Genomic DNA, 13293 nt, shown 5'->3' with positions numbered 1-13293 from the left:
CACACGGGAGCGCGACCTCGCCCTGTCGGACGACCATCAGCAGCGGCACCGAGCCACTATCTCCAAGTGCGAGCATGGTACATGTCCCAAGGGCGACGAACTTCAACTCTATGGCAGCAACGGTAGGGAAGGCACGCCCCTCGTCATCGGCAAGGGCGCACCATTTAGCGCCACCACATTCCACTATCGGTCGCCACGAGGGCGCCTCCGCTGGTTATTGTTGCGACCTACTCCAGGTGCCCATCCATGTGCTCCCCTTTCGTCCAGATGGTGTCCATGGGATCCAGGTGGCTGCACATGTGCAAGTCCAATGCGCGGAGGGTGTCCGCCTTATCTTATGGGGTCAAAAAATTCAGATTAGGAATAATAAGATAAGCCGAGATGTAAAAGGCTTGTCTTCTAGGTGTCTGGTTTTGGGTCAAGTAGACTCGGTCTTTGAGCACCTGTCATGCTGCAGCTCGAGGACGAGCTGCATGTCCAGGAGGGGTGTAGTGTCAGGGCCTAAGGAGGCCCACGGAGGGGTTGCGGCAGCAGCAACCATGGGTCGTCCAAGGGGGATTAGATAAGGATAGTTAGAGATAAGATTAGAAGATTATTTGAGATTATTTAGGAGATTAGTTGAGATTATCTAGGAAGGTTATCAGTTAGTAATTTGTTGAGAGTTTTTATGAGAGTTTTAAGGAGATAAGGATCTCTAGCTAGATAGGGGCGGTCAACCGGCCTATTTATGTAATCAATGGATGAGAAATAAAGCAGGCAAAAATTAGAAGGGAGAAACCCTCCTCTTTCTCGGTCGTGTGCAGAGGCCCCCGGCCGGTGTTCCTGCCCATCGATACCCCTCTCCAATCCCTCATCGATCTAGCGACCATAACATACTTCCTTGGTAATTCAGGTTTCATCCCTGCTTGAGTGTGTTGGGCCACTGGAGCAGAGGGATGCATCAAGTCCGCATGAAGGGCCTCATCAGGCTGCAGGGTCGCTGGAGCTGGTCCATGGTCAGGCTGCCCCACTGAAGTATTATTCTAGAAGGCAGAACAGGAGCCAGCATCAGATGCAAGATGAATTTGATCCTACAATAGATCGCAGCAACAGCTCTCAAGCTTTGGTTCAGCAAGGTACCACACCGGTGCAATCGTTTGTTGCTAGTGTTACAAAACCAATCTCTTGCATTCTTCCCCATCCGCCCCCACAGAAGAGAAGGTCTGCGCAGCTGCCTCCGGATTTTGTTCCTCGTCGTAGCAGCCGCCTGGCAAGCAAGGGTTTCAAATCCAGCAAAGATGCGCCTATCAGACATATCCAGCAGGATCTCATTAGAAGGCTGGGTATTGCTAGTGGAAAAGAGGCTGTTAGCACTTAGGCTCTTGATAAGTATGGACGTTTCTTCTCCAATCCACTATCTGAGTCCCACATCAAGGCTTTGGTAGCTTTATTTGGTTGGACTGTTCCTGAAAATGTGGAGAACTTGGAGACCATTCAGCTCCTCGCCGGAGATGCCCCGGCTGATTTTGTTTAGGAGGCTCATATTTCTCTCCTTTTTCCAGTTTTTTTTTGTGGTTGTTAGTCGCTTGTTTAAATGGATTTGTCCAAAATCATCATTTGGAATGTAAGAGGTCTTAATAAGAAAGCCAGAAGAGATGCAGTTCGTCAAACAATTGTTAGCACTCAACCAGATCTGGTCTGCTTACAAGAAACAAAGAAGGCCTCTATCTCCCGTTTTATGGTGATGTCTTTGCTTGGAAGTGAGTTTGACCATTTCATTTGTCTCCCTGCACTGGGCACGCGTGGGGGGATATTGGTGGCTTGGAAGGGGGACACTTGTAAGGTTCTTCAGACCAGAGTAGACTCTTTTTCAGTATTTGTTCAAGTTGATCATATTTCTAGTACTCCTTGGTGGTTTACTGGGGTGTATGGCCCTCAACCAGATGATCAGAAGTTGCAGTTCTTAAATGAGCTGCGCACAATTCGCTCGGCATGTTTTGGACCTTGGACTATTGGTGGGGACTTTAATCTTATATATCGAGCCGAAGACAAGAACAATAGCAACCTTGACAGGGCTATGATGGGTAGATTCTGTCGTATTCTTAATGAGTTAAATCTGTCGGAACTGCCATTGATGGGGCGCAAATTTACTTGGTCCAATGAACGCGCAAGTCTCACGCTTGTTCGTTTAGACCGGGTCTTTCACACTTCAGACTGGGGGGATTATTTCCCGGACTGCGTATTGCAAAGTTCGGCAACATTCATTTCAGACCACTGTCCTCTTCTGTTGGGGCTGCATGAGTATTCCCAGGGCAGGAGACTGTTTCACTTTGAAAGCTATTGGCCAAAATTGGAAGGTTTTATGGAAAAGGTGGAAGAATCTTGGGTGCAGCCAGTGGGTTCCTATTGTCCCCTGCAACGTTTTGCAGTGAAGTTAAAAAGGCTTTCGAAACACTTGCAGTCCTGGAGTCAGCAGAGTGTTGGCAATGTTAAGAATCAGCTCTTAGCAGCTAAGGAAATCATGCACCAACTAGAAATTGCAGGGGATTCTAGGGCTCTGTCACCTCTGGAGGAGCGGCTTCGACGACGGCTAAAGCTCCACTCTTTAGCTTTATCCTCCCTGGAGCGCACTATGGCCAGAACAAGAAGTGGCCTTCGCTGGTTGAAAGAAGGCGAAGCTAATACATCTTTTTTTCACCAACAGGCACGATATAGGAAGAAGAAAAATTTCATTGCCAAATTGAAAGTAGCAGACAGAATCTTGGTAGAGCAGGAGGAAAAACAAGAAGTTGTGTGGGATTTTTATAATAATCTCTTGGGGACTGCTGTGCAAAGGAACTGCTCTTTCAACCTGGCTGCTTTTCATATACCAACCCGAAACCTTGAGCAGTTGGAAAGGGATGTCACTGAGGCAGAGGTATGGGCCACTATTAATTCTATCCCTTCAGACAAAGCTCCAGGGCCTGATGGATACACTGGGCGCTTCTATAAGCATGCATGGCCAATTATTAAAGGGGATTTCATGACAACTATGGGGAGGATTCTGTTGGGTGATGTATCGAATTTGCACCTTCTTAACTCAGCTTTGGTGACTTTACTTCCTAAGAAATCTGATGCTGCAGAGATAAAAGATTTTAGGCCTATCAGCCTCATTCATAGTTTTGCTAAAATTGTTACCAAGTTGTTGGCAAACCGGCTTGCTCCCATGCTTCCTGAGCTGATATCCCCAAACCAGAGTGCTTTTGTAAAAGGGAGAAGCATACAAGACAACTTTATTATGATGCAACAAACAGCCAGAGCAATCCACAGACAAAAAATCCCCAAAGTGCTTCTCAAGCTGGATATCGGCAAGGCATTTGATTCTGTTTCTTGGCCATTTCTGCTGGAAGTTCTTGGGCATCTTGGTTTTGGTCCAGGATGGTGCAATATTATCTCCAAGTTATTGTGCTCATCCTCGACTAGGGTGCTGGTGAATGGAGAACCTGGAAAGCTTATTTGCCACCAAAGAGGATTAAGGCAAGGGGATCCTTTATCTCCTATGTTGTTCATCTTAGTTATGGATGTTTTGAATTCACTTTTCTCGCGGGCTAGCGAAATGGGCCTGTTGTAGCCTCTCTTGAGAAACAGAAATGGGCAAAGGGTCTCCCTTTATGCAGATGATGTAGTGCTGTTCATGCGGCCAAGAGATGAGGAAGTGGTTGTGGTGAAAGAAATCCTTAGAATTTTTGGAGAAGCTTCAGGATTAGTCACGAACTTGAGCAAGTGCAGTATGACTCCTATTTAGTGTGACAATCCAGAGCTTGTGGAGATTAGGAGCATTTTTCCTTGCAAGGTTATGCCTTTTCCCTGTAAGTATTTGGATTTGCCTCTGTCAATTAGGAAACTCCCGAGATCCTCCTTCAATGAGCTCATTGATAAAATTGCTGACAAGCTTCCAGGTTGGAAGGCTGCTATTATTAGCCTGGCTGGAAGAGCTACTTTGATTAAGTCGGTTCTCACTGCAATCCCTATTTATCATTTGATTGCCCTTAACTGCCCCAAATGGGTAATTAGAGCTATAGACACGATTCGCAAGGGGTTTTTATGGAAGGGAAGGACAGATGTTAGAGGAGGCCATTGTGTTGTTGGTTGGTCCAAGGTTTGTAGACCTATCAGTAGGGGGGCCTCGGAATCCACAATTTGGAGGTGCTAGGCTGGTCTCTGAATATGCGTTGAATGTGGCTTAAAAAGACCCAGCCTGAACGGTCATGGTCAGATTTTGACTTTCAGGTACATCCAAATGCAGCAGCATTTTTCTCAGTCTTTGTTTGCTCTTTTGTGGGAGATGGCCAGAATACGTTGTTTTGGACTGATAGATGGTTACATGGGAAATCTGTGAAATCTGTGGGTGAGCTTGCTCCAGCTCTCCTGAGTCGCATCCCCATGAAAATTCAGAAGAGCATAACTGTGTACGAGGCTTTGCTGAATAATAGATGGGTGTCGGACCTTACTCGTAGTTTGCCGACCGATGTTCTTATGGGCTTCTTTTGTATATGGGATGTCACTCGGGGAATTCATTTGCAACCTGGAATTTCAGATCAGCATAGATGGCTGCCAACGGCCAATGGGCAATATTCATCTAAGTCAGCTTATGATCGTTTCTTCGCTGGTTCCATTTATTTTGAACCATCTGAGCGAATTTGGAGGACCTGGGCACCTCAGAAATGCAAATTCTTTATTTGGCTAGCATCCCTTAACAAGTGTTGGACTGCGGATAGACTAGCTCGTAGGGGATTAGACCATCCTGATAAATGTCTTCTTTGTGATCAGCAATAGGAAACAACACAACACATTCTGGTGGCTTCCGTTTTTGCTAGAGACATTTGGGCCCAGATTTTGAACAAGGTGGGATTGCTGCCTTTGGCTCCAGAAATAACAGATGTGGTTTTCCAAGATTGGTGGAGGAAGGCTGAGCAGAAAGTGCCAAATAGTAAGAGAAAGGGGTTTAATTCCCTAGTTATCTTGGTGTCTTGGCGGTTGTGGAAACAAAGGAATGCTTGCGTGTTTGATGGGGTACCCCCGAGTATTCGCAACATTTTGCAAGAGATTCATGAGGATGTTAAGCTTTGGGGAATGGCAGGAGCAAAAGATATTAGACAGTTGTGGCCTTAATTTAGATGGGGCGGTGGGGGCTGTCCCCCCCCCCCCCCTTTTCCCTCTTGTTTCTAGTTTCTTTTATTTTTGTTCTTCTCTTTTTTCTTTTTGTACCCCTCTTCTCGTTTGCTGCCTTCTCGGGCACTTTGTTTTCTTGGTCCACTTGGGACCTTTTTTCCTCTTAATATAATGACGCGCAGTTCTCCTGCGTGTTCGAGAAAGTAATGGAAGTAGCTCTGTCTCTCAATTAAGAAGAAAGGATTGACCCAGTTTTAAGGAATATCGAGCCCAAAACCTACACAGAGCGCACAACCAACCCAGACATCAACAACCCCACACATAGAGCCCATCCAGAGTCATCGTTGTCGAGCTCAACACAAGGGACGAGCAGCTCCGACTCCCCAAGAACGGTAACACATGTCCAAAGGAACTCGACGACATCTACACCCAAACACCGACACAGAAGAAAAAAAGACCGCAGTGCGCCGTTGTTGTCAAGCCATGAGACACCCCACGCGAGGCAGCTCCGATTCTTCACCAACAAGACTTCCAATCTTGATCCTCCACCCCGCCCCCCGGCATTCGCCCAACCTCCGAAACAATCCAGTCCACGAAGGAGGGGTTCGCCACACGTCATCGTTGCCGAGCCACATCCCCTGACGTAACAGCTTCTACTTCACGTTGCAAGTGCCTACCTCCACCCGCATATCGGACGCCGAGAAGTGAAAGCATCAACCAAAGGCGATGTCGTGTTTGAGACGAACTTCAATAGCGACGCCTTCAGGAAGTGACGTTGCGGACGCCATCGTCGCATGTCCGAGATGGATCGAGCTTTCGCCCATGGAAGATAGTGCTGGGGAATGCGACGTCCTCAATAGGGAAAGCGACGCCCACGGACGTCATCGTGATCGAGGCTTTTGCCCAAGATGTCCGCTAGCACAACGTCAAGCCAAGACCCCGGGTCAAAGCAACCTACCTCTGTCGTTGTCGCTGCCCTGACATCCCGCACAAACCCTTCAAGAGGGGCATCGACGCGCCGGCTGCCGCAACAGCCGCATAGCTGTGGCGGCCGCCACCCCCTCCGGCTGGGCACATGGAACCGGGCACCACCTTGACACGTGCAACACACTGCAGCGCCGAACGCCCGCTACCACAGCCGTGGTCATCGTGTGCGACCCTTGTCGCTGACACGAAGATGTCGTGCCATTCGGCACGCACGTCGGCAACTCGCCATCGGCAGCACCTGCCCCCCACCGGGTAGAACTGACAGCAGCAGCCACGATGCAGCGGATCTGAGGCGCTGGCGCGCGCACCCACAACAGGCTTCAAGGGGGCCACACCGCCGCCTCACGTCGACGCGCTCTCGGCCACTGCTGAGCCACCCAACCTCGAAGCACCGCCGCAGGACCAGACCGTAACCGCCACCGCCCCAACCCCTCTCAGCCTCTAGGCTCCGCACATCGTTGACCATCTACCGCGAACTGTTATGCCTAGACGATGGCGTCAGCGACAACGACAAACCAACGCTGTCGTGCTATGCGATCGGGACCCTCGTCACGGGCACGCCCATGAACCTCCTGATCATCGGTCGAGCCACGACCATGACGGCAGGCCTGTTGCCATGGTCCTCCATTCCCGAGCCCTGTCGCCTCGGACTCTCAAACGCTTCCCGGTGCGACGGTGGCCCAAACAGCTAGTGCATGTCGCAGAGGTCGAGCTGGCCCACCACGTCCCACCGGATCCAGCAGCCGCCGTCCTCCAGGAGACCAATCGAGTATGGAAGCCCCATCGCTGCCATCCTTGGGACCCGCGCTAGCCTCCAGTAGAACCCTCCAGCGAAGGCGAGGGGTGAGGGAGGGGGCGGGGTAGCGGTGCTAGGGTTTAGGGGCCACCCATGTCGCCCGAGCGGAGGACGACGCGGGGCCGTTACCATACATAACCCATGGACTTTGGTTTTGAATGCAACAACTTTTTTCTCGAACACTCACGAGAGTTGCATAATCGTGAAGGGGGGGAGGTCATGTTCTTTAGGACCTCATTTGTTACTTTGGCGGCTTAAATTTCCTAGTAGAGAACCAGTGTTTGAGAATTAGAAAATTCTAGTCTTTTACACACGGACACTACAAAACACTACCCCTGATTTCTGCTCTAATTTCTTAGATCTGCCTGTGTCGTCAGCATGCATTCCCTTGCCACCCCGAAGTGTCTTTTGTAACGTTTTCTCGTGCAATAGTATTTGCAGTAGTGTCCTAACCATGTAAATATACTTGAGAGCACTTAGGATGTTGTTGGCAAGGACTGATATCTAGACTTAATAAAGCTCCAATTTCGACAATGCTCAAACCAATGGATAAATCATAAGTGCCCTGATCCTCGACATAGCCTTTTGATTATCTAACTTAAGTATTGCTGCGAAAGCACCTATGATAAGCCCATGAAAACATCATCTCATGCTACTGGATTCCACTTGCATAACTTGGTGCAGGTGCCATGAAGTGCCATTAGCCATTTGGTCAAAAATTGTAGTAGTGAAAGGCCACCTTGTAACATGAAACTAGTTTGAAACATGCATAATATATTCCATAGAGATGGTCAAAAATATTTCTAAGTACAGATGGATTTATTAACAACCATGATGCATGCAAGGCAAATCAAAGAAAACTTACTATGCTTGCAAATGTCAATCCTACAAATACAGTGATTACAACGAACTTCACCGCTCGGTTCCTGAGAATTCGTCCATGAACGTCCTATCACAAAAAGGACAACTATAAAGTCTGCCAAAGAGAGAAATCTGGGAACTAAATCATGGCTGAAACTGATGCATAAAAAAACAGGAAAAGAAGACCTAAATGTTTACCCTCATATATCTAGCAAGCAAGTGAAGCCTCTGCCCATCGCCACCTTAAGTTTGCAAGGAAGTAAGAAAAGGAGACGGTTAGTAAAGAATCGAAAACTCCACATGTAGCAAAGCAAATGCAAGATCCTAGTTCAGTACTTACCATCACCAGCACCTGTACTTGGTGTGATTCTCGCACAAGGAACACAATCAATTCTGCCATCCTGTGCCCTCCTAATGTCAAATACAATAAGGGCTACAAAGGCTGTCACTTGCAGAAGGAAATCCATGAAGACCGCCAGTGCTGCACAAGATAAAGTAGGTTGAAAAATCCCAAGTGACAAGTAGGGATACAACCAGGTCGATATAGAGAAACCAACCAGCAAACATGGAAAACACTCTGGTTGCAGGCATTGGATTGATTGCACTCACAGCAAAAGCTAGTACTTCAGCAAAACTGGCTAATGTAATAGATGGCCCAACTTCCACCAGTGCATCACTTATCCGCTCTTCCAAATTTGACTGATCTGGTTGGCGTTTGACAGCATGCACAAGGATACACATGTTATCGACACCGACCTAACCACAATTGCAGCTGTCAGTTTCTTCATAGTAAATGAAAATCTAGCATTTTCAAATTATCCATCCTGCAAACTTTGTAATTCTTTCTGATTATCTATTCGTAGCATGATCACCTATTTCTCGAACAAAATAGTGACCAATTTAAAACATCAATCAACTACCAAAACCTTCCAGTAGAATAGGCACAATGTAGTCACAAAGCAATATGAATAAAACATGAGTGGGTAATCTGTATCACATGAGCAAGGCGAGAATTACAAACATAAAGATCTACAAGGCCGACATAAGAGGTAAAATCAGACAAAAACATCGTTGTGGCTCAGAAACAGTTATTGGAGACACGTTACTAGAGTATACAATATCTTACATTCTTACATAGTTCTTACTTCATGGGATTCCAATTCTAAGCAGAGGTAGCTCATGGTAAACAAACATTTTAGCAGAAACAATTACAAAAGTGCTACATTGTAACTCAGGTGTAAGACCAAATAGTTCTGTTAAAAGAAAATCAAATAAACATAAAAATAAGTCATAAACAAAGAACATTATATAAATTAAGAAAAAAACAGTAAGTCCTGTACAGAAGACTTACAGCAAGCACAAGAAAAGGAATCACTTCCATAATAATAAGGGTGGACTTCACTCCAATAGCACTAAAGAATCCCATTGATCCTAAAACTGAAAGCATCACCAGAACAACACCAGACAAACCAAGCAGGACCTGAAATAAATCTTATCAAATGTTTGTCATGACCAAATGTGTGGACCAAGTGAAGGCATGTTTTGCATTGTTAAGTCAATCGGATCTGACAAACAAATCGGCTCTTCATAAAGAAACTCAGAGATTCGATCCTTCCTGAGGTCTAGTGTGTTGGAGTGGTTGTGTGTGTCTGATGGACTGTTTCAGTTTTTTTATGTTTTTGGCCTCCTTAGGAGACTTTTGTATTTGGACTTTTCAGACCATTTTTTTCCTTTCCTCTTAATATAATGAGGCAGTTCTCCTGCGTTTTCGAGAAAAAAGAGATTCGACTATATGAGAAATTTAAAAGTAGATTGCCTCCTGGCAGAAAATTTTAGTTGTCTTTTTTGTGCAATTTTAAAACTAACTGTTTGCGCTGGTTACATGCAGTTTTACAGAATAGCAAAGGTGTTCGTTGTTCGCGGAAAATATGGTTGTTTGTAAAATGTATGGTATTTGCAAAATAGTCTGCTCAATCTAAACCACAAAATTATATGGGTTCACACATGATATTTTTCACTTATATAAAATTATTTCAAATCAAGCACAAAACCACAAAGTATATTCTGGTTTGTTTGTATTAGGCACATAAATAAAATAGTTAAATACATGAGCGGCCTCTGAAATTGTGAAGGGAAGCCACTTAGGTCCACAAACTTTGAAAATATATTTCAAGGTCCTTGAACTTATTAAGTGACACACCACAATGGTCGGTATGGTTTAGAAATGGACATGTGATGCACCATTTTTATAAGTTTAGTGATGTCTGATACATCACTTAACAAGTTTAAGGACCTAAAAATGCATTTTTAAAGTTCGTGGACCTAAATGACATCCCTTGACAAGTTCAGGGGCTACTGATGCCAGGAGGATCACTTTCAGTTTGGAAGTCAGCAGGATTTTGTAGCGGCTGGAAATCTGGGTTCTGTGGCTGCTTGCGAGGTGTTGCCTCTCAGGGAGTCTCCTGTGGCTGCCACTTCCCCTCCTTTGCTCCTCCGCCCCAAACCTATTCAAGTATATTTTCGGCGGCGCCGAAGAGCGAGGAGGGTTGAGGAAACAGCCTTGGGAAGCTCTCCGTCTCAAACACCGGCTACTGTTATTGATGTTTCAACCTCAAGGGTGTCCGACTTCCTGTCCAGTATTACCAAAGAGGTCGATGCTGTGTTAGAGAATCCTGCCCCCAACCCCAGTAGAAAGAAAAAACTGCCTAGAGGGCGGGTGACTACTCCTAGGCGCAGCAGGCGTGTTGCTGGCGTCGGGGTTGATTGTCACCAGCGCCTTTCTTCTATCAAGAAAAGCAAGAAGACCATTATGAAGACTCTGGGAGTGATCCGGGATGGGGATGCTCTGAGTCAAGAGGCACTGGATGAATATAGTCGCATTTTCAGCAAATCTCTTTCCCAGGTGCAGATCCAAGCTCTTGCCTCTCTTTTCGGTTGGTCTCTTCCAGAAGAAACGTTGGCTGTGGGGGCTACACTTTGAGGAAGGTTCTCGGCCTTGGGTTGCCGGTCTGTTGGTCGTCTTAAGATAGTGGTTTTTATGGATCCATCAAAAATTCTCATTTGGAATGTTAGGGGGCTTAATGCCTCGGCTCGCCAGGATGCTGTAAGAGCTGAGGTCGTCTCATCTGGAGTGGATGTGGTTTGTTTAAAGGAAACTAAAATGCAGGATATTTCTCGTTTTTTGGTTATCCGGATGCTTGGACCAGATTTTGCCAACTATGTTTTTCGTCCTTCTATTGGGGCTAGTGGTGGCATTTTGGTAGCTTGGAAAGATCATATTAACTGGTCTGGTGTGTCTAGAGTGGATGTTCACTCAGTGTCAATTCTTTTTCATCCTGTTGATGATGTGGAGTGGTGGCTGACTTGTGTGTATGGTCCCCAACTCAACCAGGACAAAATTGCCTTCCTTCAAGAATTGAGAGATATTCGTGCTTCCTGTTCTGGCCCTTGGTTGGTCCTTGGGGATTTTAATTTAATTTACAAAGACGAAGATAAGAATAACTCCAATCTGGATAGGCCAATGATGCATAGTTTCCGGAGGTGGATTGATGACTTGGCTCTTAAGGAGTTGCCTTTGGTTGGGCGTAAGTACACCTGGTCGAATGGGCAGCATAATCCAACTCTTGTCAAATTGGACCGTGTTTTCTGTTCCTTGGATTGGGATGATCAGTTCCCTTGGGCCCTGCTGCAAAGTTCGGCCTCTTTCGATTCAGACCATTGCCCGCTTCTTCTGGGGCTTAAGGATATTGTGCAAGGAAAGCCACGGTTTCATTTTGAAGCTTTTTGGACAAGATTGGATGGGTTTCTGGTAGCTGTTGAGGAAGCCTGGGCTGCTGTTCCTGCTAGTCACTGTCCGTTGCTCACTCTCTGCATGAAGCTCAAGGCCACGGCTAAAGCTCTTCAGGGTTGGGGCGAGAAAAAGGTTGGTCATATTAGATCACAGCTTGGTCTTGCCAGGGAGCTGCTCCACCAGTTCGACATAGCCCAGGACAGTAGAAGTCTAGCTCATGAAGAAGTTTGGTTGCGTAATAATCTAAAGCAGCACAGTCTTGCTCTTGCGTCTCTATGGCGCTCCTTGGTCCGAATGAGATCTCGGATTTGTTGGTTGAAGGATGGGGATGCGAATACTGCTTTGTTTCACTCTCATGCGAGGTATCGCAAAGCTAAGAGTTTCATCCCTAGAATTGTCTCAGAGGATGGATCGGTTTTCACTGCACAGGAAGAGAAGGCGGACTTGTTCACTGATTTTTATAGGAATCTGCTTGGTTCTGCAATCAATAGGGGGGCTGCGGTTGATTTGGAACAGCTTGGAGTTCCCACATTTGATCTAGAAGCTCTTGACAGACCTTTCTCAGCGGATGAGGTTTGGAATACAATCATTAGTCTTCCTCTTGACAAGGCGCCAGGGCCAGACGGGTTCACAGGTCGTTTTTATAAGGTCTGTTGGTCCATAATAAGGATTGATGTATTGGCTGCAATATCCTGTGTTTGGGCCAGAAAGTTTGCCAACATGAATTGCCTGAACTCCGCTTACATCACTCTCATTCCAAAATTGGAAGGGGCCGACAAGGTCAAGGATTTTAGACCTATCAGTCTTATTCATAGTTTTGCAAAGCTGATGTCTAAGCTTATGGCTAATAGGTTGGCTTCGCAGTTGCAGCATCTTGTCTTGCCTAATCAATCTGCTTTCATCAAGAAAAGGTTTATTCAAGATAATTTTATGCTGGTACAACACACTGCCCGTTTTTTGCACCAACAAAAACAGCCCCGTATCATGATCAAACTGGACATTTCTAAGGCGTTTGATAGTGTTTCCTGGGCATTTTTAATTGAAGTCCTCACTAGGCTGGGTTTTGGGCAGATTTGGTGCAACGTCGTTTGCGGCTTGTTGTCCTCTTCCTCAACTCAGATTTTGCTTAATGGATGTCCGGGAGAAGTCATATATCATCGGAGGGGTTTGCGTCAAGGGGACCCATTGTCTCCTATGCTTTTCGTCTTGGTTATGGATGTCCTTAATTTTATGGTGCAGCGTGCCTCTGCGGTAGGGGTCCTCCAGCCCCTTTCTTCGAGAATCCTTCACCACCGGATCTCTTTATACGCGGATGATGTGGTTGTTTTTCTTCGGCCGGATGCGGTTGATATTGAGGCATTTAAGGGGATTCTACAACTTTTTGGTGAAGCCTCTGGTCTGAAGGCCAACATTCAGAAGAGTAATGTTTTCCCAATTCGTTGTGATGAGGAAGTTCTGGCTTCAATGCAGGCATCACTGCCTTGCCAATTATCTAATTTCCCGTGCAAATATCTTGGGCTGCCGTTATCCTTAAAACGTCTATCTAGGCCGCAACTGCAAGCTATCATTGATCGTATTGCTGTCATGCTTCCCGGATGGAAGGCGGCGCTTATGACCAAGGCTGGACGGGCTGTTTATATTCAGTCAGTTATGACTTCCAGATTTGTGTATTTGGCTATGGCCCTGGATCTTCCTGCTTGGGCAATCAAGGCAATTGACAGATTAAGGA

General features: G+C 46.3%; 1 protein-coding gene across 1 annotated transcript in view; it reads right to left on the bottom strand.

Annotated features, from left to right (window-relative positions):
• Window positions 1–13293, bottom strand: part of LOC103641981 (uncharacterized) — a 92837-nt gene that overhangs the window by 34762 nt on the left and 44782 nt on the right. Inside the window, exons 19-23 of the mRNA XM_008665285.3 lie at window positions 9126–9254; window positions 8332–8530; window positions 8115–8255; window positions 7973–8016; window positions 7779–7862 (exon numbers count right to left, since the gene is read on the bottom strand). Of these exons, the coding sequence (XP_008663507.2) occupies window positions 7779–7862; window positions 7973–8016; window positions 8115–8255; window positions 8332–8530; window positions 9126–9254 (597 nt within the window). The remainder of the gene's footprint in view (window positions 1–7778; window positions 7863–7972; window positions 8017–8114; window positions 8256–8331; window positions 8531–9125; window positions 9255–13293) is intronic.

Source organism: Zea mays, chromosome 10, assembly GCF_902167145.1.
Source record: "Zea mays cultivar B73 chromosome 10, Zm-B73-REFERENCE-NAM-5.0, whole genome shotgun sequence".
NCBI classification, from domain to species: domain Eukaryota; kingdom Viridiplantae; phylum Streptophyta; class Magnoliopsida; order Poales; family Poaceae; genus Zea; species Zea mays.
The sequence above is the reverse complement of the archived record's forward strand: the minus strand, read 5'-3'. Positions and strand labels throughout refer to the sequence as shown.